Source organism: Trachurus trachurus, assembly GCF_905171665.1.
Source record: "Trachurus trachurus genome assembly, chromosome: 5".
Lineage (NCBI taxonomy): Eukaryota > Metazoa > Chordata > Actinopteri > Carangiformes > Carangidae > Trachurus > Trachurus trachurus.
The window spans coordinates 20,898,599-20,922,522 of record NC_139896.1 but is presented as its reverse complement, the minus strand read 5'-3'; the positions used below and the strand labels follow the sequence as shown (position 1 = coordinate 20,922,522).

General features: G+C 43.9%; 1 protein-coding gene across 1 annotated transcript; it reads right to left on the bottom strand.

Annotated features, from left to right (window-relative positions):
• Positions 1 to 4,711: 4,711 nt before the first annotated feature.
• rbpjl (recombination signal binding protein for immunoglobulin kappa J region-like) lies at positions 4,712 to 22,481 on the bottom strand (the record flags this gene model as incomplete). Its single annotated transcript, XM_083972126.1, has 11 exons — positions 4,712 to 5,027; positions 8,042 to 8,145; positions 9,403 to 9,558; positions 9,677 to 9,817; positions 11,427 to 11,539; positions 13,398 to 13,535; positions 14,154 to 14,328; positions 15,649 to 15,764; positions 15,877 to 15,947; positions 16,132 to 16,257; positions 22,339 to 22,481. 11 exons carry the CDS (start codon positions 22,479 to 22,481, stop codon positions 4,712 to 4,714), a joined length of 1,599 nt encoding a protein of 532 aa, XP_083828252.1.
• Between the last annotated feature and the right edge of the window lie 1,443 nt (positions 22,482 to 23,924).

The window sequence follows — 23,924 nt, the reverse complement described above, 5'->3', positions numbered from 1 at the left end:
ACACACACCAACCTTCACCTGACCTCACTCTGAAAACTAACAAGCTGAGTTGATCACATTCTTCACCTTTCACCCAACACAAAAGTCTTAGTTAAAGGAATAATTTCCTCCTGTGTAGTTTGATCAGTCATTCTTCTCAGAAAAAGTGATGGGTCGTTTCCCAGCACGATGTCTGGCTGTCCAACACAGGATTACATCTACAGTTTGACATGCTTAGTCTCCAGAGGGTGAATCTTTACATCCTCACTGATCCTCTCACTTCTCCTTTCACAACAAGTCAACTCTTATTGGTCCAGTATTTAAGACAAAACATCTTTAACATTCATTATCATCATGTGAGCAGGCTCACATACTAAACTAAGATGGCCCATTCAAATGAATAAGTATCGAACTATAAGCCTGAAACAGGAAGAAGTAGAGGCTACAGTTCCTCGACCGACTACTAGAGTGTGTCTCCAACTGTGAGTCTGTCTCCATAGACTCCCATGATAAAATGTCCAACTTTACAGGAGAACTAAACATGTTTACAGGATGGTACAAAAACTGTTTTGGTCTCTACAGCTAATTTCCTCCTTTAAGACGACTGATTTGACGTTAAAGCCTCTTTTAGCGGCATGTGGGTGAGTTTGTAACAAAGGGGCATCACGCACCTACGTAAGTCTGAGCTCCACACAGTCGTCTCCTTTTGGCCCATTCTTGGATTAGCTAGGAGTTGGGGTGAAGTCAGGTACTAAGAAGATGGCAACAGGAGAGCAACTCACTCTGAGCTTCAGAAGAATCAGAGAGTATGTACATTTTTATTCAGTCTATGACATGAGGGCTGCAGCGTGGAAGCAGGTGAAAAGCTGTCATCACTCACATGAAAAGCACTACAGTTTGTTGTGGTGAGAATGACAAAGGAGAATTTAGACCCTGCCGACTCTCACACCTCCACAAACCTGGAGATTGTCAAGCTGGAAAGGTGTACAAACGCTGGTCAAAAAGCTCTCTTCTGACTTGGATGTAGAAATCTTTGGGCTGTATTGATCGGTTGCAGTGTTGTCAAGAACACAAGCCGCCTCAGGATCTAACATCCAGTTCCCGATAGTCATGATCTGGTCACACAGAGAAGAGTTGACCAAGCAAAGTAAAGAAATAACAAAGTGTATAGGAAAATATAAGAAAATTCATATTTCAGATTTTGATAAAAGATCAACTCTGAATTTTAAATATAAAAGAACAACTGGCATTCATACCGTTGATTTATAACAATCATTAAACGAGAGACTGTTGAGGTTTTAAAGAAAGGCTGCATTCAACAGCAGCACAAACGACCTTATGGCACAGAGTGGAGGAGGTGAAGGGTCTGGATGGAGACTGAAGGTGTGTTCCTATAGATGGAACCTAAGAAAGGGTCTTTTCATTCATCAGGATGGGGGGAAAATGTGGCGGCGTCAATGTTTTGGGCACGTGAATCTCTCAGTTTGAAGTTTCTCCCACATGATAGAGATTAGGAGCCGAGAGACGCAGGGTCTTGTGTTTCTGCCCGTCTCCTTCCTCCTCCCACACATGTTTGTCTTGTTAATGATGAGGAAGACGAGGAGGAGAGGACGGGAGAGAGGGAGAGAGGGAGAGAGGAAGAAGAGAGACGCATGCCGTTCTGTTCCTGTCAGAATATGAGACACGTGAGGCCTGAGGGGAGGTGAAGGTCTAACTGCAGGGTGGAGGCTCCGCAGGACGGACGACCAGACACTGGAGACTCAGGTTATGTAACAGCTGAACACTGATGCTGCAGGTTTGATCCCAGAGACAACACTGGTTTCATTTAACTAATTTCGTTTTTAAAGTTTCTTTGCAAACCCACAACAATTAAAGAGCACATCTACATACTCTCATTTAGTCAAGTGAGCACTTTGTTAGGAACACCACACTAGTTCCTCCCTCTGCTCCTCAGCTCATTGACTCGATTTGTAGACTAAAACATAATGTGCATCAAGTGAATTTGTAAATCAATGATGAATAAAAATGTAGTTTCAAAGTAAAGAGCTGCTTCAGAGTTGATAAAGCGGTGAACAATTTTAAAATAGAGCAGACTTTAACTTATATTTAACACATAATTCCTGCCGTCTCCGCCCACAGCAGCTTATCGCTCAGCTCCTGTACCTGCTGCTCCTGATCTGAACCTACTGCAGGTAAAACCCTGACTGTTGATCAGTACCTCACACAACCTCAGGTCAAACAACCTGAACCCTCACTTCAAGCACCACACCTGAATCCTACACCTACACCTGTAACCACAGTGGGATATCTAGTAGCCTACATCCAGCCTTAAAGGGCAGGACATAATCCACCTGCAGGTGACTGTGCAACATGTCATCTGACCACAGTGTGTAAGTGTTTAGAGCTGAGGTAGAAAGCCTGACATTTTAGATGGAGATGAGGTGTATTAATCATTCAAACAGTATGAATACGTATGTAAATATCTCCCAGAACTCAGACGCTGCTCGACACGTGAAACCACAGCACAGCTGATGTGTGTGGAGGACACAGGGACATGAGATGATCACACTGGTCCAGTGCCTGGATGCGGCAGGTGGTGGAAGCTGTTGCCTTCACTTTACTGTAATTTGAATCCAATCTGTTTTTCCCATGAAGCTGTAGACAAACACGAGACCACTTCTCCTGTGAGAACTGATCTGAATGAAGGCAGACGACCTGGTGAAACGTCTGAACTGAGAAGAAGTGGCAGTGTTAAGAACGAGAAGAATGTAGGGATGAAAAGGGAATGAAGTTTTGGTTCAGTATAGAGCAACGTGTGGGAGGTCCCGTCACGCTCGTGTTATTATCTGCTGCTTCGCTTGGTCAGAACAAAAGAGCTTTTGGTTTCGACCGCACACTTAATTAATCCTGACTGAACTAGTAAAGATCAAACGTACAGAAGGAACAGTCAGCTCTGATGGTTTGTTGAGTGCTGCTGGTCCCACACACAGTGATTCCCCGGATTAACACGATCGGGACAAGAGTTGAAGGGACAAAAAGTGAATGTACATCCAGTGATTTTTTCCTCCTCATCACTGCTCTGGGGGCTCATTTATCAGATGTGTGGTCAGTGGGAACTTACAAGCAGCTCCAACAAAATACAGTGAACTGTAGTGAGAGTTTAAGAGAATTTTTGAGAAGAAGATTTAATTACTGATGCACATCTGTGTTTCACACATTTTCTCATAATATGTCTCAAGATGAAAGTGAAGGTGAGTGGGGGATTTGATGGTTTCAGTGACACTGAATTCCTACACACAGCTTCCTCTTCCTGCGTGTGTCGCCAGGTTTCACTCATAGAAAACTGTATAAAGACTGTGTATACAAAATTCATTCAGGAAGTGAAGTGATCTGTGTCTCGATGTGTCATAAGTTCTCTGAAGGTTTTGCTCTTAGATCTCTTAGAAGCTTTCAAGGTGCACAATTTTACACCTCAGTGATTTCCAGCTCTAAATTTAAACCAGATGAAGATTTTACTCATAGACGACTGTCCTGGATGCGAAGTTTTCAAGAAATGTTTTATGTCATTGACATTTGAAATTATTGTATGCCCTGTTTAACTGGGTTTCATCACCTGGCCTGTTGGTGGTGAGGAGGAGCGTCCTCTGCTGTGACGATCCAGCTGCAGGTTAAAACCTGATGAACGTCCGCTTCATCAGTTTTTCAGAGAAACTGACTGATGGTAAAGTCATTTGACACACCAAGCTCCTTTGGGAGTCAACTGTGCTGCCTTTTCACTGATGAACCCACGTGAATTCTTACAGTTACAGTGGAGGAACAAAGTGCCATTCACACCACGGCTGCAGCCGGGGCCGAGACCCAGTGAGAGCTCGCTGCAGCCGCCACCAGTTCACAGAGTATCGAGTTAAAGTGCTGCTTCTTTGAGGATCAGATGGTTTGAGTGAGTGTGTGTGTGTGTCTCAGCGCTGCTTTCTCTCACAACAGCAAGGCCTCGGCTCGCGTGTCGTCCTCCAGAAAAAACTTCCTCTGGCTCACTTGACTCCGTCTGTCACTCATTTACAATTCATTTCCTCTCCTGCTCAGCTCAGTGGCACTGAACGCATCGGCAGCCGTAGAGATCAGAGACTTGTGAAGTTGAACTTCAGGACTAGAGGGTTTGTTCACTCTCATTATTGCTGTTGATGAAACGTCACAGTTTTCATATTATTATTGCACTTCCACAACTTTGTCTCTATGAGCACAAATGAGTTAGAAATATTATTCTAAACATCCCGATTTTTCAAAGAAACATTTTTTTAAATCAATCTTTGAACATCACTTTGAATCTCTCAAATCTGCACCAAAAAACACATCAGCTGTTTACACATAATATGAAATGCAAGTCTTTTACATTATATATGTCCTTTTCTTTCTTGATTATAGGTTTTCCATTTTTTCAGTTTGTATATTTTACCTTACTGTAACTGTAAAAGAAATGCAGATTTGGCCAAAAAATGATCATGATGAATTTGATCCCACAATAGATAAGTTATAATCATTTTTATGGTATGTCCTCATAGGGTAGAAGAAAATGCCACTTTTTGCACCTAATGTTCTGATCCAACAAATCGCAGACCAGGGAAACTGTTGCTTCACCTCTGCATGTTCACTGATACAGGATCAGTGTTGAACCGTCAACACACCGTCGGCTCTCTGCCATGAGCTCCACTCGATGACCAGACTTCAACTGATGTCACATGAACAGGTGGAAGTTGGCTCTGGTGAACTCCTGATGAATGGTCTCCAACAGGACGTCGTCCTGCTGGCCTCCGCCCGTTCCTCCCTCTCTTCTCCCTCCTCCTCCTCCTCCTCCTCCTACTACTACTCCTCCTCGGACCAATGCTGACGGCTGGAGCTCGGGGGTGTAGGTGAAGCTGAAAGTCGTACGGTAAATCAGGCCGTCCAGTCGGATGAGAGACAGGGGCACGGTGATGACGCGACGCAGACTGCGCCATCCACCGTTGAAGACGGAGACATCAGGAACAACGCAGAGCAGAGACTTGGGAGACCTAAGCAAAGACAGACAGAAGAAGATGAGCTGAAACATGCTGCTCACACAGAGTCCCTGCTGCACCTCTATCATATCATCAGGTGGGTTTTCAAGATGAAAACTGTTGTTTTTCATTTATTGAGGTTTTTAACAAATAAGAGCTACAGGAAACAAAACACAACTGAGTGCAACACACAGAGGGAACAATGGGTAACACAACACCTTAAACTACACACCGATAAATCATCACCTAGATTTCAAATAAAATTCATATGCCAAGATTCAGAAATTGTGTTAGTTTATTTTTTAATAGTTTCTTAATAATACAAAAAAAGATAGGAGCCCAACTGTGCAAAATCCACAAGTCTTCACTTAAATCTTACAAAAAGCCTAATTATGTGTTTATAATAATTAGAATCTGCAAACAGTGAAAGAATGTAGTCTTTATCATAAGACCTCCACCTACCTAATAAATAAAGTCTTGGATTTAACGACACACAGGGATAAAATATCAACAGGGGTAAGAAGATCAAGACACTGAAAAACTACCACTAATATAAAAATGACAGTTCACTCCTCAAGTCCTGCTTCCTCTCTGGGGTAAAATCCATTCAGAGCAGCATCAACTTCAGCTGTAAATTACATGAACATTTATGAACTGACTCCAGATGCAGCTGCAGATGTTTTCAGATTAAACAGCTGTAAAAGGCCTCTCCAGCAGACAGGCTCAGTCAGGGAGCAGCTGTCCCTCCTGCAAACTTAAGGTACCATTTATCTGGTCCTGATAGCTTCTAGCTTTGGAAGCAGGTGTCTAATGCAAATGATTCAAATATTTAATGCTGTGGACACGTGTTTCTTTTGTTCCTGTTCTTCTTCTTAGAGTTAAGTTGATCCTGTGGCCCAAAAACCAGAGGAAATGAAACTCACGACCTAGGTGTGATTTCCTGAGTGTTTCTTAGAGGGGAGAGAGATTGATGTCACAGTGAAAATTACTCTGATCGTCTGGATGTAAAACTGTCATTACTTCATTTTATTCTCGTTCACATTTGAATGTGAATCTGTGAGGTCACAGTGTGACATGAAGTGATTGTAACGTGAACTTCAACCTTTGTCCACTAAAGTCCAGTCGGTTCATCTTTGGGTTGTTGTGACTGTTTGTTGTGAATGTCTGTGCCATATTCGAAGAGGTTCTGTTCAGTCATTACTGAGACATCGTGTCCATGACTATGAGACGGACGGACAACAAACCAACATGGCTGCTCTGACTGTTTCTAAGGTGGAGAAATAAAAAATGAGGTTGGAATTAAGGGGAAAAAACAGCTTAACTCTAAAAGTCTTGTGTAGAGTTACATCCTCATTACAGGAGACGAAACAACAGAGGAGTGAAATGTAAATGGTAAATAAGTGGATGATGAGAGGATTATGTGACAGTGTAAATGGAGGCATGTGGCTGGCATCATGCAGCAGACATCTTGAATGGCCCTCTCTATGAGCTGCTCCGTTCAGACCAGCTCACTCCTCCGGCTCTCGTGGCACTGAGGGGTCAAGTTCCTAATTGGCTGCAGCTTCTCGTACAAACAGCACATTGTGGATGACTGTTACACAAACACCTCTTTCCTCTGCACTGCAGCGTCGCTGCAGAGAGCGGGGGGGTGTTTGCAGAACCTCGTGGTGAGCTGCTTGCAGCCAGAGACGCTGGCAGACGAGACCTCAGCGCCTCAGGTGTGGGATCTGAGGTAGATTTTGACGTCAGAGATGGGTTTTGGCTTTGAATGCGTCATGTGAGGAGACGCCTGTATGTCAAGTTTCTGCAGAGCTGAGCTGTAATGTCTGACAATTGGAAAGCATTGAGTCGGCTGAGAACAACAGAAGCTCCTTCATGCTCCTCGGGTCTCAAACAGGAATCAAATGTTGTTATTATATCTTTTTAAATCAAAAATTCTTTAAGAAAATTAGTCAAGTAAAACACATGTGTTTGATTAAACCTTCTATGTTATAGAATATAGAGCCAGGCTAACTGTTTTCCCCCCGAATCCAGTCTTTGTACCAAGCTGAGCTACACTGCTTAAATGACGTTAGCTTATCTATCCTCTAAGTCTCAGCAAGAATGTTTGTTGTTTGCATTTTACTTAAAGACGCCATATTTTACACTTGTCCTCACTCTGAGCCTCTCCCTTGATTGGCTGACTGACTTTCTTTCAGAAACATCCCATAATTCTCAGCAGAATAACTCAAGTCTGTTGTGTTTTATTGAAATTCCTCAACAAACAGCAAAATAGCTGCTTTTGAGATCTGGGTCACATGAAATATAATTTGGGTTAAACTGCCCGGTTACATAATACCTGGTCTGGAAGTGCCGCTCAATATTTCAACGTGAAAAATGTCATAAAAATGTTCAGGTCAAGTTTTATGAACTGAGTCACTAAAACAAGACTTGAGCTTTAATTTGCCCCTCGTTCTGCTCAGCTGCACACCTGGTGCCTCTGTGGTGAAACAGCACCATAATAAAACACATGAAACAGCCATAAATTGGAAAATAGTGCGTCTCAGACTGATTGTTAAAGAACAACAAAACATAAGTCATTCAAGAGATCAACTGAGAACTGAGAAACTGGATCTCTAAATGTTGAGAAACTGACATCGAGTTATTCTCCTGTAAGAAACTTGTATGACACTTAGAACTCAACTCACTGAATAAAATGTTTGACCAGTTTTCACAAATATACATTTTTGTTCATCAGAAGAAAAACAAATATTTTACAGACATAAGTTTTGGCCTCTGTCCGCCAGATATGTAACAACATCTGAACGACAGCAGGTTTAACAGAGCAGCCAATAAAAGTCTAATAACAACTGTTGGTAAAGTGTCTGTATGTGATGTTGTACAGTTGTAGCTCTGTGTTTAAGACTCAGTCAAAACAGGATCTGCCAGAATCTCTTTGTCTCGTCATCTCTCTCTTCAGACGTGTTCACATCAAACAGAGACATGACCCCCCCCCCCCACAAATATTTCAATCAATTTTTCTAACTTACTTGAACATGGTCTCAGCTTCACTGTTGCCAAACCAGACTTTGAGATGAGGACTGAAGTTTTCTCCATGGATTTCCAGCATGGCAACGTGTCCTCCGCCGTTCACCTATCGTAACACACACACACAGGACAAAGTTTATTATATGAATGCAAGTCCAGTCTGACTGCACTGGAAAATCAATCAATAGAGCTCTTTTAGCATTTGATGAAAAACTGTTTATGATTTCTGGCCCCACCCCTGTTTTGAAATTTCGTCCAATCACAAGTTTAATATCCGACCTTACCTGAAGACACCTGTCATCCTATTAACCAGAACCAGGAAGTTATACAGTACAGTTAGTATACTCCCACACTCATGTCTGCAAGGACTTTCCCTCCAAACCAAATAGTAGGAGCCCCAGGAGGGGTCCACGTGCACCCCCCTTATTTTTTTTTCTAGTCTGGATTTTTTGCATCCTTGGAACCTCTAAAATAGAGATTTGGATGATCCCCGGAACAAAACCTGTCCAAAATGTGTTTTTTGCAATGTTTTAGTACCCCTATGATACCTGTGGAATTGTTGCCAGGAATGCCAGTCAGACTGTCTTTCAAAGACTGTAGCACGCTCAAATTTTGAGCGAGCCCAAAGATAGAGATATCAATTTATTTGGGACAACCTCAGGTTTCCAGTGTGACCAAGTTTGTCATGCTACCTTGTCAGGAAGGGAGCTAAAAACGTAATGATTTAAAGTCAGATGAAAATGTTGGTTCTCCCCCAAAAACTGCATTAGATTCACACAAATTAGGTATGTCTGGATAGGGAAGGCCTGTAGGTACCAATATAACCCATTTCCATTCACATACATTTAGGTGACAGGTCAAGGGACCATTTGAAAACATGTAGATGGCTGTTTTTCCCTCACATAATTTTCACCTGACTTTAATGTCATTTCCTGACAAGGTAGCATGACAAACTTGGTCACACTGGAAACCTGAGGTTGTCCCGAATAAATTGATATCTCTATCTTTGGCCTCGCTCAAAATTTGAGTGTGCTACAGTCTTTGAAAGACAGTTTGACTGGCATTCCTGGCAACAATTCCACAGGTATCATAGGGGTACTAAAACGTTACAAAAAACACATTTTGGACAGGTTTTGTTGCGGTGAGTGCAATATGCATTATGCAGAACAGGAAGTTATGTAAAATGCAGAACAGGAAGTTAAAATGCAGGAAGTTAAAATGCAGAACAGGAAGTTGCGGTCAGGGTGTGGCAAGAGTATCTCGCTGCAGAGGCTTTCATTTCAAAAAGAGAGAGAGAGAAAGAAATGGAGGGAGAGCATGTGTGTGTGTGTGTGTACCTAAGTACCTGTGTGATCCAACTCACCTCAAGCCCTGTGATAACAGGAAACGGAGTAACTGGAGTCTGGATGCAGGCCACTCCCTGATTAAAGGTGAATTCCACCGTCTCCACCCCGATGATGGTCCAACAGGATCCATCGTTCAGTATCACCCTGCTGGGGTCTCTGACACTGGAGGAGGCCTGCAGGGTGGAGGAGACGTTTGAAGAGAGAGATTTTGTGGTCAGTGGTGGCAGGTGGAACAGATGGAGAATAGGCAGGAAGTGGGAGGAGGACGGCGTGAGAGGGAGGCAGCCTCACCTGGTACTGGATGATGGTGTCGTTGGAGAGACACAGGTATGCGTGGGGATTGTCTCTGAACTGGAAGGCGCATTTATGGAGCTGAGAGACCGGCTCATCAACGTCTAAGATGGCATACTGCTTGTTGACCTTACGGATCACCTGGTGCCATTTAACAAAATAATAGAAAAGCAAAACCAATAATCATTTATTTACTACTTATATATATTTATACACTTAATAAAAATATATGATAAAGCTAACAAGCTGATGTTAGGCAGGTGTAATGTTCATCATCATGTTTGCCAGCATCAGTAGAGCTCCACAGAGACGCCGGAGGGACGAAGTGTAAAACGATGGATTTTATATCTTCAAAAGAGATAAAACACAGAACATGAGGAAAATATGTTGCTTTTAGACCAAAAGTCAAGTCAAAGGTCACAGCAGTTGGTTGGATTAGATCACAAAGGGCTCCCAAAAACAACAAAGCTAAAATGTACAGTAGACAGCTGGGAGTTCAGCTTTCTGCAGTCCGTCCGCCTGGTGGTCCATATGTGGCCGGAGGTTTCGCTGTGAACGACCTCTGGTGTCTCGAGACCTTGAGCTTCAAACCTGAGACAGACAGAATCGAACACGCCCCGACCTGCACCACACGCACCATATCAAACTCCTTGTTCTCACGTTGCTGATGCAGCTGAACGTTCTGCTCTGTACATCTTCCCTCACCTCCTCAGACCTTGAGCGTCGACCACAACCACAGCACCGAGCTGAGCTGCTTGTCACGCAAAGGAAAAATCCTCCACCTTTAAACAAACCCAGCAGCAACAGGCCTCGACTATAAAAACACATAGAGGTGTAGGGTGCAGCTATACGTCCGCCATCCACCCCCGGCCAGTGGCTGAGGTTGTTATGACAGCAGTTTAGGAGAAAGTCCGCTCAGCGAAATGCGAGGGATTCTGCTGATGGAGTCGTCTCAGTGTAACTTAAAGTGGACGATTAGAGGAAACAATCACAGCCTCCCTGGGATTAGCAGGTTATGTAACAGCTGCACAGACACATCTGTAAGACACACAGGGAGAGAACAGAGATCCCTCCTCTGACTGAAAACCTTCTCTCTCCTCTAAACAACCACAAGCAACTTGTTATCACTTTGTTATTACTCTCCCTGTATCAAAGAGGGAGAGGTTAACAGCTTCAGCCTAAATAACAGCAGCATATGTGATGATGAGAATTCAGTGTCTTGCTCGGGGGCACGTCAGCAGAGGGAGTATTTACAGTCATGGGGGTTTGAACATGGTGAATTAGCCCGAGTCTCTGAATACCTCAGTGTTCTTGCTTTCATTTCCTGAGCTGTGCTATGAGGGGAATTTAATAGCTGTTAGAAGAGACCGAGTTCATCAGGGTCACGCTCTTTTATCTCGATCACATTTTTAAGTTTATGAGACTTTGTTTCAGTCATAGTAATGACGAGGGAAATGATCAGAGACACATCGACTACAGCAGGTAACAGGAGATAGGAGGAGGAAACACCTGAGGGTGAGAGCGAAGGGACATTATGAAACAGAAGGCAGAGGAGTGTGCCATAAATACCAAATTATTAGAGGCTTAGATATGTGTGTGTATATATACAGTATGTGTGTGTGTGTGTGTGTGTGTGTGTGTGTGTGTGTGTGTGTGTGTGTGTGTGTGTGTGTGTGTGTGTGTGTGTGTGTGTGTGTGTGTGTGTGTGTGTGTGTGTGTGTGTGTGTGTGTGTGTGTGTGTGTGTGTTACCATGGGTGGTAGAGCCAGGCCAGACTCAGTACACACTAACTGGACCACACAGCCGTAACAGATGAAGCCTTCGCTCAGCACAAAGTCTCCTTGGTCAGCACGCTGGTCCTCCACTAGAGATACACACACACACACACACACACACACACACACACACACACACACACACACACACAAACTACATATAAATATTCATATCTCTTAATGGACAAATCTGCCCTGACTCAGGGACTATGGGGTAATAGTAGGATAATACAGACAAAAATAAAGTGTATGTGTGTGTGTGTAGAGAGAGAGAGAGAGAGAGAGAGAGAGAGAGAGAGAGAGAGAGAGAGAGCAGAGCGCAGACAGATGAATGGCCGACTGAGGTTTAGGTTAAGGTGGTGGGAGGTCTGTGCACACCGAGCACTGTGGAAGATAAATAACCTCACTGATGTCTGCACAGGCCTTTCCAGTGGTGTGTGAGGGAAACACCGGTGAATAACTTACACTGACTGAATTAATGCAGGCGGCTGTGTGGGAGCAGCAGTTACAGTTATGGTGACTGGACAGTTTGATGCCAGTGATGACCACACAGCTTGGATGATCTCAATACAGAGACCAAATGTCACAATATTATTGAAGGAGTGTTGTATTACATGTTTCAGCAATGGGTGACGCAGCCAGGTTTACATATATACAGTATACAGTATATATTGTAGTGTGGAGACTTGACTGTTTCGGGGGGTGTGAAAGTGTGATTGTGATAAAATGTCTAAAAGCCGTAGATGACAGTTTTACGTTTATATTTCCAGTAATCTGGCTAAGATTCACAAGTGAGTGCAGGGACAGCACTTTATCACAGTATGTGAGTGTGTGTGTGCTTGTGTTGTTTCAACACACTAACCGCGCAAGGCAAATTTTTTGCGCGATAAGATTACATACCAAGTCAATGTACAGACGCGAATGGACGCGAATTTATGCCTGCGGTGCGAATGACGCGAAATTCGCCTGTTCGCGCAAGTTCAAATTATTGAACTCAAGCGAAATATTAGTTAATAATATAATAGTGCATATAATAATATAATATTTGTTTTTACTGACGGCATTTGCGCAAATATTTCGCTTGAGTTCAATATTTTGAACTTGCGTGAACAGGCGAATTTTGCGTGTTCGCTTCATTCGCGTCGTGCCATTCGCGTTGCCGGCACAAATTCACGTCCATTTGCGTCTGTACATTGACTTTGTATGTAATCTTATTACGTGAAAAATTTGCCTCGCGCCCGGTGTGAAAGCACGGTAAAAACAAATATTACAGCGGGCAAACTCGAGCGAGTAGAGCGAGGCAAATATTTTACCCGCGCCCGGTGTGAACGCGGTTCCAGGGTGCCATTCCGAAGGGCCGCCATTCCGAACGTTTACTTTAATGTGTCGGAATGCCGGCCCTTAATTATTTATGGAAAAGGGGTGCCATTCCGAACCTGAAAAAAGTCCGCCATTAAAAGGTTTAAGGCACTGGGTACACACGTCAAGCTGCATATTAGCAGAGACTTTCTTGGCCTCTACCTGATCTTTTTACTAAACTTAACCAACTCCTTTCTACATTGCCTAAACCCAACCAAAGCACAGAGCAAGGACATTTATTTTTCAGCAGGAGGCGCGATCGTGTCAAGCCGTGCAGGAAGTCAAACCACGAGAGAATCCGGTCAATTTTCAAAATAAAACACATTCGGAACAGCGGCCCCTCGGAAGGAATTTTCGGACTGGCAGACCGTCGGACTGGCGGTCCTTCGGAATGGGGGTCGCCCCCCTGTGAACGCACTGTAACAAGAGTCTGTAAATGAGTCAGTGTTCAGTGGAATTTCTTATGAGATCTGGATGGTAAATCATGTATTTTTTAATTTGGCCACACTGTGACCTTTGCAGTAGACAGCATGAATCAGTGTGTAACTATGAAGCTGTGAACACACAATCACACACACACGCATTTACCCAGGGTGATGGTGAAGGCCGTCCACTGTCGGGCGCTGGCCACAAACGCTCCTCTGTCCACAGAGAGGTACCGGGTGCTGACTGTCTGAGAGCGGAGACGGTTGAACAAAGCTACTCTGGAGCACGAGGAGATACACACTGAAAACACACACAGAGACACACTGTGACTGACATGACACACACACACACACACATACAGTATATAGCACACAACAGTAACTCAGACTTGAGCCCCGTTTTACCTGTCACCTGTTTTTACCTGTTTTCATTGGCATCATGAGACACACACACATGGTCAGGGTTTAGTGGTCTGATGTCACCTGAGCTGCATCTCAGCTGTCAGGATGATGTCTCCTTTTAGTGTGTGTATGTGTGTGTGTGTGTGTGTGTGTGTGTGTGTGTGTGTGTGTGTGTGTGTGTGTGTGTGTGTGTGTGTGTGTGTGTGTGTGTGTGTGTGTGTGTGTGTGTGTGTGTGTGTGTGTGTGTGTGTGTGTGTGTGTGTCTGTCTGTCTGTGTAAGTTATGGATGACTGAATCTGACCCAGTGACCTCTGGTAACCTGACAGTGCAGTCACATAACCTGTCACTCAGTGCAGTTTTGGTTTACAGACATGAACATCTATAAGGACTAGATGTGTATATCAGTGTATGGCACTGCTCTGATTGCTAACAATATTACATAGTATTTTTTTTTCATGTGTATTTGCGTGTTTGGATGGAATGAAGAGGAAAATGTTGCAGCAATAACAGGACTCACGGTCAGCATTCTTCATGGACTGTCTCTTCTGCGAGGGTTTGGAGATGACTTTGATCATTCGGCTCTGGAACGAACCCACCTCCTGTCTGTTTCCTAAGAAGAGCCGCAGCAGCAGGCGGAAATGCTTCCTCTTGTCCTGGTCGGAAATGAACAGGGACTTGGCGCAGGCAAACATCTGCAACAGAAACAGAGATAGAGGAGGATGAGTGAACAAGACTGAACTCCTTTATGATGGAGGACAATATGCATAAAAGGATATGTTTCTATGGTTGGTAACTGAAGGTTTGTTAAAGACAAACTGTTTTACGAGTGACCTATATGAGTTTGACTCCCCTCACCAGCTCAGTGATAGGATGGGATTGGAATTTATTTATTTAAAACAGGGACAATGCACCAATAAACATTAATCTCTTAGGACAATAAAATGTCTTGAGCCAGGTTATAGCAGCATTTGCTAATTTCCACATGTAGTCCCTGATGCAGATACAGGATGTCTGTCATCTGTCTTTTCTCACTCAGTGGCTAAATAAGCAAGAGGCTGGCGAACACACACACAATATATTGACAGCAGCGTAGCATTTGTGTCCAACTGTTTGTGGAGTCAACAGTCATCTGTAATAAAGCGGGCGATTGTCTCGTCTGGGTAAACACGCAAAGACGACAGTCGCTCACACACAACATGCCTCAGGTCAGATTTAGCAGCAGGATCCCATCACTCAGTCAGCTACAGCTGTTCCTACAGATCTATCACAACAAACTCCACGGCAGAGTTGACTCAGCAGAAAAGTTTAAACCGTAAACTTTAATCATTGGGTTCAAATTCAAAAGAAAATGATTTGAACATCTGGATGTAAAGAAGGCTTCTGTTTAATGTTGGTGTTGTTGTGTTTGCCGCAAATGGCAACCTCTGACTGCAGTTCCTCTACTGACCACTAGAGCGTGTCTCCAACAGTGAGTCAGTCCCCATTGACTCCCATGTTAAAATGTCCAATTTTACAGGAGAATTAAACATGTTTACGGACTGGTACAATTTTTTTTTTTTACATTTTATTAACCACTAAAGATGGCTGGCTGAGTGTGGGGCTTCTTTGAGCCTTAGCTCCACACACTCCGCTTTGACCATATCTGGAAAAGCTGGGAGTTGAGGGGTCAGACTCTGCCAAGATGGCGATAGTGGAGTCCTGTGGGGGGAGTCACAGAGTTGATGTCCATCTTTATTTACAGTAAAACTGTCAAACAGTGAGGTGGTGATGACACTGCACTCTGTGACTGTGTGGACAGCTCTATGATAATGTAAATATTGATCTTTGGGCCATAGAGTGAAGAAAGATGTGCAGGCTACTGTCACTGGTCTCTTGCTGCCTGAGAGGAACTGAGAGGATAATTAACTGGACAAAGGCCAATTTAAACTTCACTGAAGGGAGGTATGTACACACACACACACACACACACACACACACACACACACACACACACACACACACAGGTCGCTCACCCTGGAGTTTGGCTGCTCGTCGAACATCAGTTTGAACGTGTCTGCCTGAGACTGAGTGGAACTGTCCAGACACATGTAACCACACACTCGGTACACAGCATCACCATAACCAGTGGCTGAAGGAGGATGACAGGAAGAGAAGAAAGAAAATGAGAAACAGAGCTTTTTTTAGTCAAACAGCTATATTTACAATATTTTCCTAAAATCACAATTTCTTTGAATCCCCACCTTTCAGATGGTCCTGCATGACCCTCCACCCACGGCCACTGATGTAAACACAAGGCGGAGGACAGAAGAACCTGCAGGTTATGTAACATGAATTTAAACAACTGAATCGATGAACCTGAACTGTGTTTGTTGAAATGTTTATAGCCCATGAAATCTTTTGCTGAACAGCTCAGAATTTCCTTCAAAGTACATTGATCTCTTCTGACTATCCCATCAATATTAGACAACACAAATAAGGGCCATAGTTTACCACACCTCTTCTCATTGCCATAGGACTTCTGAGCGACCTTGGCGTGCAGGATGATGATGCTCTGGTCTGCATGAGCTTCTCTTACTGGTTCCCTTGTCGTTCCTAGTAACTGAAATTCTGGGTCCAGTCGCCTAATTGGACGAGAAAGCAAAGTCAGAAACAACCAGTGAATATATTGTATGTGAGCGTGTGTTGATGGAGGTAGAGTGGTTAAAGTGCTGAAAAAGTCTGACATTGACAATTGCACAAGTCTCAGAGAGTCTCTTCTCCAGACGCCGTGATGATGCACTTAACAGCAGCGAGACATAAATAGAGACGCATCACAGACAGTTTCCGATGTGACAGGAGACGCAGGTATATGGAAGGATATGGTAACGCTGCATTACTGTCACATTAATCAATGGAAGAGCTATTTTTAAATCCTCACAGTTCTGTTATATGTAGACCTGCTGCAACACTGTCATTTTAGTTCTTTAAAGCTCCGCCTCCATACAGACTAATGGTTGATCTGCACGAGTAGTGTGATTAGAAAACCGCTCTAGGTTCTAAATGAATACTGAGAAAGTATCAAAGCCTCAGTCCACAGAGAAATGCACACAGCCTGTATTCAGAAACTGAGCCTCAAAACCAGCAGTCACGAAGAAGCCCCGCCCACTGGGACTCACCATCCAACAGTTGAAGGATTAGAGTTCTCTGAGTATGTCTCATTTTTACAGATTAAGAGTTTCTTGGTCATTTCATTTGTTCACGTTCAGCCAGTTATTGTTTTCACCATTCATTTGCTTTATTGTAGTTAGATGTACAATAAAAGGCCCTTATTCCCTGTCATTAAAACTTGGACAGTAGAAAAGTGAACAGCAGGTGAACCACCCACTGTACAAAGCCTGAATGAGTGGAACAAAAGACTCCAGCAGCTCTGGTGGGTGACCATCGTTCACATCATCACTCATAATCATCTTCTTCTCTAATCACAATCAGACAGATATGCTTCTATAACGGATGTCACCCTAATTTTTCTTTTCCTTTAAATTATTCCTTTAAATATTCAGTCTAAAAATGAGTTTATCATTGTTCAAATATTTACACACAAACAGTTAAATTATTTCCCCCAATTGTTAGACTTGATATAATTCACTTGACTGAAATAAGGAGTAAATACGGCCTTTAAACTGACATAATATTGTTACATGTTCTTCCCATGTGTGTGCCCCCACTGGTTCCAATGTGGGGAAATCTGCTCATTAATCCTTCAGTATGAGTAATTCATTTGAAATTGTTCATTGTATATTTTTTTCACGTTTCTGATTTGAATCAAGCAGAGACATAATCGACAAACTCGTCTGTCTGATTGGCTTCAGACAGGCAGATAAATGGTGGCGGCCCCGTGTTGCTCCGCTAACAATGGCAGCTGTCACATTAGTTGTGTTTTGTCTCCGCAGTAACGACATCATGAGGAGCCAGACGCAGTGTTACAGCCCCGGGGCCCGGGGTCTGGAATGCTGCTCATAATAAAGCCTGTTGACATGAGGGGAGGGGAGCGAGCAGGTAGAGCTGAGCGCTGCCACCGAGGACAACGACAGTCGACAGGAGTCAATGTATCATCAGGGTGTTTTACACTACAATAACATCTCCCTGTACTGTAAAAATAATCATCTAAAGCAAAGTCTAAAAAGACTGAAACACTCATCTTCTGCCCAGTGGAGACATAGGTCACACATGTTAACACCTCGTCCTGATGAACTGCGACTGAACTTAAAAACAGATGAAATTCAATTGCTGTAGCTCAACAAAGGGAGGAGGGATGGTTGGTTATCTAGCAATTAAGCACTGAGCTACAAAATAGGTTCAATGTCTTAGGGTGCTTTGTTGTTTACGTAGGTCGACCCAGTTGAACTTTGGGCCTGAGTGTGTGTTTGGGTCAGTGTGAACACAACAGCGGCTGTGGCTCAGGCGGTAGAGCGGGTCGTTCACTAACCGGAAGGTCAGCGGTTCGTTTCCCGGCTCCCCCTGTCTGCATGTCGAAGTGTCCTTGGGCAAGACACTGAACCCACACCTGCCCTGTGTGAATGTGTGTGAATGATTATCTTCCAAAGCCTGTCTGCGAGCAGTGCTGTATGAATGTGTGTGAAAGGGTGAATGCGACCATTACAGTGTAAAGCGCTTTGAGTGGTCCAAGTGACTAGAAAAGCGCTATATAAGTGCAAGTCCATTTACCATTTAACAGTAGCACTCAGGTAGAGTTCCACTAAAGCTGCACCAAGACCGTCGTTTTGGTGCGGCTTCAGTCGAACTCTGGTGCCGTCCATTTGTTATGTGAACGTAGCTGCACCCCAGTCCACTCCGACTGCTTGGTGTCTCCATTGTGAAAGTTTAGCATAACTTCTCAGAGTTTGATTTTTGTAGTCGGGAGTCTTGTAAACATGACATACCACACATCTTTTTTCCGGTCAGTTGCCATGGAAACATGACACTCTGCCAGGTGCGGCAGGTGCACACCCATCTGATGTGTAGCCTACCCTTGGCGTGCACTAGTTTCTGTGAAAACATCCTTAGACAATTGAGTATCACTGGTTTTCAGTTTAGGTCTGAATATTATTCACATTTTAAAAAAGTGTTCTGAGAATGCACAGTGTCAGCATTATTCGGCCTTCATATTGTTACAGGGCCACCATATGGCCACCAACATTTTAAAGACTTTCAAGTGAGTCACTGATCTAATCAACTTAGAAAATGATTTCAAAGGTAAAAAAAAAAAAAAAAGGCTTTTGGTAACTACTTTGTTCCTTTAGTTGCAGTAGGCAGTAGAGTAGTGCAGTGCATGAGTGGGCGGTTCCCATCACAGCCAGTGAGTTTGTTTCATGAGTCTGAATGTCAGGGAGTGAAGAGCAGGGCGACTGTGTGAAGCAGCAGGGTCCCAGCTTTAACAAGGGCGACCAGTAACACACACACACAGAGGCTAAGTGGGTCAGAGCTGAATGACAGCGCTCATGTTCCTCTTCTCTGCTCATGAAAACCAAAAACGTATTTTGAGGTTGTTCACACTGATTCATCAACGTGTCTCTGAACACGACTGAGACTCGTCTCTCGGTGGCTGTGGTTGACAGTATTCAGGCTGAGCTGAACCTGTGACAGTCAAACCAGGCTGCAGATTGTTTTGTGTAAAAGTTTATAGGAATATTTTGGCACTTTCAAGAGAAAAGTTAAGACAATCTAAGGATCTTTGTGACTTTGTGCTTTCAAGCTGCTGATTCTTGTTTTCAGGAGCTGGAGGAATATTTTATCATGAAGCCAGTGACTGGCAGGTTATTAAAGGGGGATTATTAAAACTCAGAGCCTGACATGTTGACTGAGGCTACTGAGAGCTATGGAGCTGAGGACAGTGCACTCAGCTGCAAACCAGCTCTGAGTGCCTACTCACAGATGTCCTCTCCATGTAAACTATACTCCTCCTTCACACAGCCAGTTACTGCTTAGATGCAGCCCAAAGAACTGATCATGTTAAATCTCCTCTTTAAATAAACTTTTACCGAAGATCTTTTCCTAATTGTATTTAATTCATTGTCTTTCCAAGGCAAATTTTAAATGTGAAACTAAATTTGATTTATGAATTCTTGGCTTGTCATTACTATAATCTGCACTCTTTCTGCACAGTTGTTACTTAAAGCAGAAGTGAGTGATCCGGTCGTTTTCGCTAATGCTGCGTTCCAGGCAGGCTTTTGAAATCGTAAATTACAGCTTCAAGTCACAACTTACGACTTTGTAGCTTTCCAGGCAACCCACTCGTGTTTTTCCGACCTGTTTTACCGGTGAAAGTCACTATAACGGCCACTCGTAACTTCCGACTGGTGAACTCGTACCAGATCGAACTGGTACCACTTCACGGTCGGAAAAATATGAGTTTCCTTGAACGCACCATAACAGTCCTCGTCGCTACGTCACCACATTTACGGCGTCACTTGGCTGCACACACAGCCCTGCATGCCGTTCTCTCTCCTCATTGGATAAAAACTGTAGGATACGATAAATGTTTTCTCTTCGGCTCAGAGCAGAGCAGAGGGACTGAGAGACCCGTGTTTCAGTCCAAACACTCTATGTAAGTGATTGCTGTCGGAAGATATAACTATTTAAGACTTATATTAACACAAATATATCACTCACTTCTGCTTTAATGCCACAGGACAGAGGCTTGTGTCTTCAGAGGAGAGTCTGTTTTCTTCATACATGAGGAGGATCCCACTGACCCTGTACACCTCTCCCCACGGTTCACAGTTCAGGGTTCACACTTGACTGACTGTGTGTGCATGTGTGTGTGCATGTGTGTGTGTATGTGTGTGTGGTCAGTCACCAGGGTGCCACCACTGGTCTAAATTAGACCTTCCCTCCTCAAAGGTCAGAGGTCACTGTGTCAGAAACTCAGACCCTCTGGTATTTCACAGTGGGAACACAGAACGGACTGAGCGCAGGACGGGGGAGGGGAGGAGAGGAATTCACTTTCACCTCCAGTGAAAGTTCCTCTACTGGTCCAGTTTGGTCTAGTTGTTGCCGTGACAACAATGACTTAACGACTACAGTCATCATCATTGGGTTTGTCCGGGAGCCCAACTCCACAGGTGTCTCAGAGGAGGCGTCGTCTCAGTTTCGCCTTCACAGTGACACAACAAAGTCCGCGCCAGAATAAAAGCAGCAGCACTGTTTCTGTAACGTTGCTCTTTCTTCGCCCGTTAGAATGATGACGTGTTTTTTTTTCAGATGTGTTTGTTATAGGTTCAATCAGAAGTCACATCTGCACAAAGGATATTGTCCTGAATCATTTAGTCTGTAAGCACCATGATAAAGAGTAAGTATGAACTGGAGGGGAGAATGGAGGCTCTCTGCCTTCCTCCTAGCATCTCCTGCCCGAATACCAGCCTTGCAAGATGAGCGCCTCCAACCCAATATCCCAGATTTCGTCTGGACATCACTAAGATGTATGGGACAGCGGATGTAAATTAGCCTGTGGCTACAATCCGGCGTGTTTACGATTGTTTTCGTCCATGAACTCGCATTGTCCCATTTTAAAAATAAATTGAATTGAAGATACTCCGAAAAACTCTTGTTTATGACAGATATACACATCTAAAAACATATATGGTATATAAGGATATCCACCGCTCCATGAATTGCTTTCTGGCTGGCTTCGTTGAAAACAAATGCACATGACCAAGAGGATGGTTAGCAAAACGGTGACCAGACTTGCATAGTTCGCCTTTAAAGCTCCATATTTTGTCTCGAGTATTGATCCATTAGAGGATATAAAAACCATCTCAGCGTAGTTTAACATTCCCTCCCTTTTAGGCTTCCCTCTAGAGCTCCAGGTCCGTATCAGCCAATCAGAAGAGAGGATGCTGCAGAGCAACTCTTGAATCTTAGAGAATCACTACAGTTCAGCCACATCTGGAAATACACCTGTGATGATGTACAAAATGAAATTATGTTCTCATGATTGATGAGTTGCATAGAAGCTGAGGCGTCACCCTCACAGCTCCATCGACTGAACTAGGATATTAAAACAAGCCTGAACTACTGACCTACTGCATGATAACAGTGGTGAGCCACAGTCCACCACAGCTGCAGGTGTCAGCCAATTAAAACAGTGATTGATAAGTGTGAATGCACTTCACAGACATGTCACTGGACATCATCCATTACACTGATTTGGATCCATGTGGGTGAATTTAAGATAAATAAACCTATTGCACTATTACTGTAAAGGGACATTTAACACAATAATTACACTGATGTAAATACTGACAGTGATGCCCACTGACACCGTCTCTCCAGACCTTTCCAGGCTGGTTCCCCAGTTTGGTTTCTCACTCCCGTTGTTTGGATTTCAGAGGCAGGGGGTGGGGTCTCTCTGCCTTCCCAAATACTTTCCTCCTGGGATGTTAATACCTACAAACCATCCCTCCACCACCTCATTCCACCAGCGAGTAAAACCAAAGGACGGTCACGAAGCGACAGAGCCGCAGGTCCGACGCCCTTAACGCATTTTCACGTCCCCGCGCTCATTCCTCACGGCCCGGTGAAGGTTTTTCCCTGAGCGGCTGCAGTTCATCATCAGCTCTGAACCCCGGTCTCACCTTTCCTGACTCGGGACATTCCGTGCGTGTGCGTGTGTGTGCGTGTTACGGTACTTTTCTGGTTGTTCCCGGGTGGTCTGCGCATCTTACCCGTCCCATCCGTTCCCGGTCATCGGCGCGTCGTGTCCGGCCAGCAGCGTCCCCAGGTGAGTGAGCGGGCTGCCCGGGTCCGGGGACAGGGCAGGAGGGTAGAGCAGCGCAGGGTCCGCCTGGGGGAGTCCAGGCTGGTGCATCGATGCCTCTGATTAGGATGAGATAAGGAAACCAGAGGCGCTGATTTTTAACCTCTGTCTGATACAGTAATACAATTTATAACAGAAAACTTTAATGACCTGTAGATTTAACATGCAGTAGCCTAGGTGTTTTTTCATTGATCGATAATTCATTCATATGTGTGATTTTGAAGCTGCTTTAGTTTCTAAATGCGATTGTTTTCGCAATTTATCCATCTTTTTTTCTTTTTAAAACATTTGCATTGATTAATGTTGGCTCCAAGACACCAATCAGCATTTTCATTGTTGTCACGACAATTAATTAATAAATGAGAGAGAGAGAGGCCCGAGATACTGCTGTGGATGAACTGGAAAATACATTTATTTATCTGACTTTTCTTGATAGGGCTCTGTAGCATTAAATATATGTTCATGAGATGTATTTATAATCTTGTATTGTTCCTATATATTTGTATTTTTTTTTATTGACTCAGCGAAGAGGATGTTTGAAATGAAGAGAGCTGATCTCTGATAGTAGTAAGCAGTGTGTGTGTGTGTGTGTGTGTGTGTGTGTGTGTGTGTGTGTGTGTGTGTGTGTGTGTGTGTGTGTGTGTGAGAGAGAGAGAGAGAGAGAGAGAGAGAGAGAGAGAGAGAGAGAGAGAGAGAGAGAGAGAGAGAGAGTAATGCTGTGGGTTCACACTGGTTGCCTGGAGGTGACGCTCTGTGCAGACAGAGCAGTGAGTAGTGAGACGGTTACACAGTGAAGCAGAGGGTCAGGGTGAGACAGTCAGATATACAGGTAGATACTGTATAGATACTGGGAGGAATACAGTCAGACTGGTGGTCAGGGTGACTCATCTCTACATATTTGTGAATCTCAGTGTCACTGAAATAAAGGTGGACTCCACCTAACAGTCGGGAACGATGACACCTGCTGAGTGAGGAGACATGGCTCATAACGTGTGGTTTCAATGAGTGAATGATCAGTGGGTGAGAGACCAGTTCAAAACACAGAGCAGTGAAAACACAGAGGGTCGATACTGTTGAACCAGAGAAATTATTCTGACGCACAGTGGAGACTCTGAGATCTGCTCTCTGTCTCTTTGAGTTGTTCAACTCTACTGAGTTTGATTTCACAGTAAGCGGCTGTTCAGTTCTTCCAAGAGACAAAAGACTGCATTTGTTCGGGCTTGTGTCTTTGTTTTTAGTTAGTGTGAGCTTTTATTTGCCATCTTTATAGTTTTGTGCCACACAGGTTTATGTAATGGATTAATTTGGACAACCGTTATGTCCCTATGGATCCAGCTCAGTCAGTTACTCAGATACTGAAGCAGTCAAACAGTCAGAGGTGGTCAGTCACACAGGAAGTGTGGCGGTGAGACAGGAAGTGAGGCGGTGAGACAGGCGGGCAGGTAGACAGTCAGTAAAACAGTCAGGCAGTCAGAGAAACTGCTAACAGTAGCA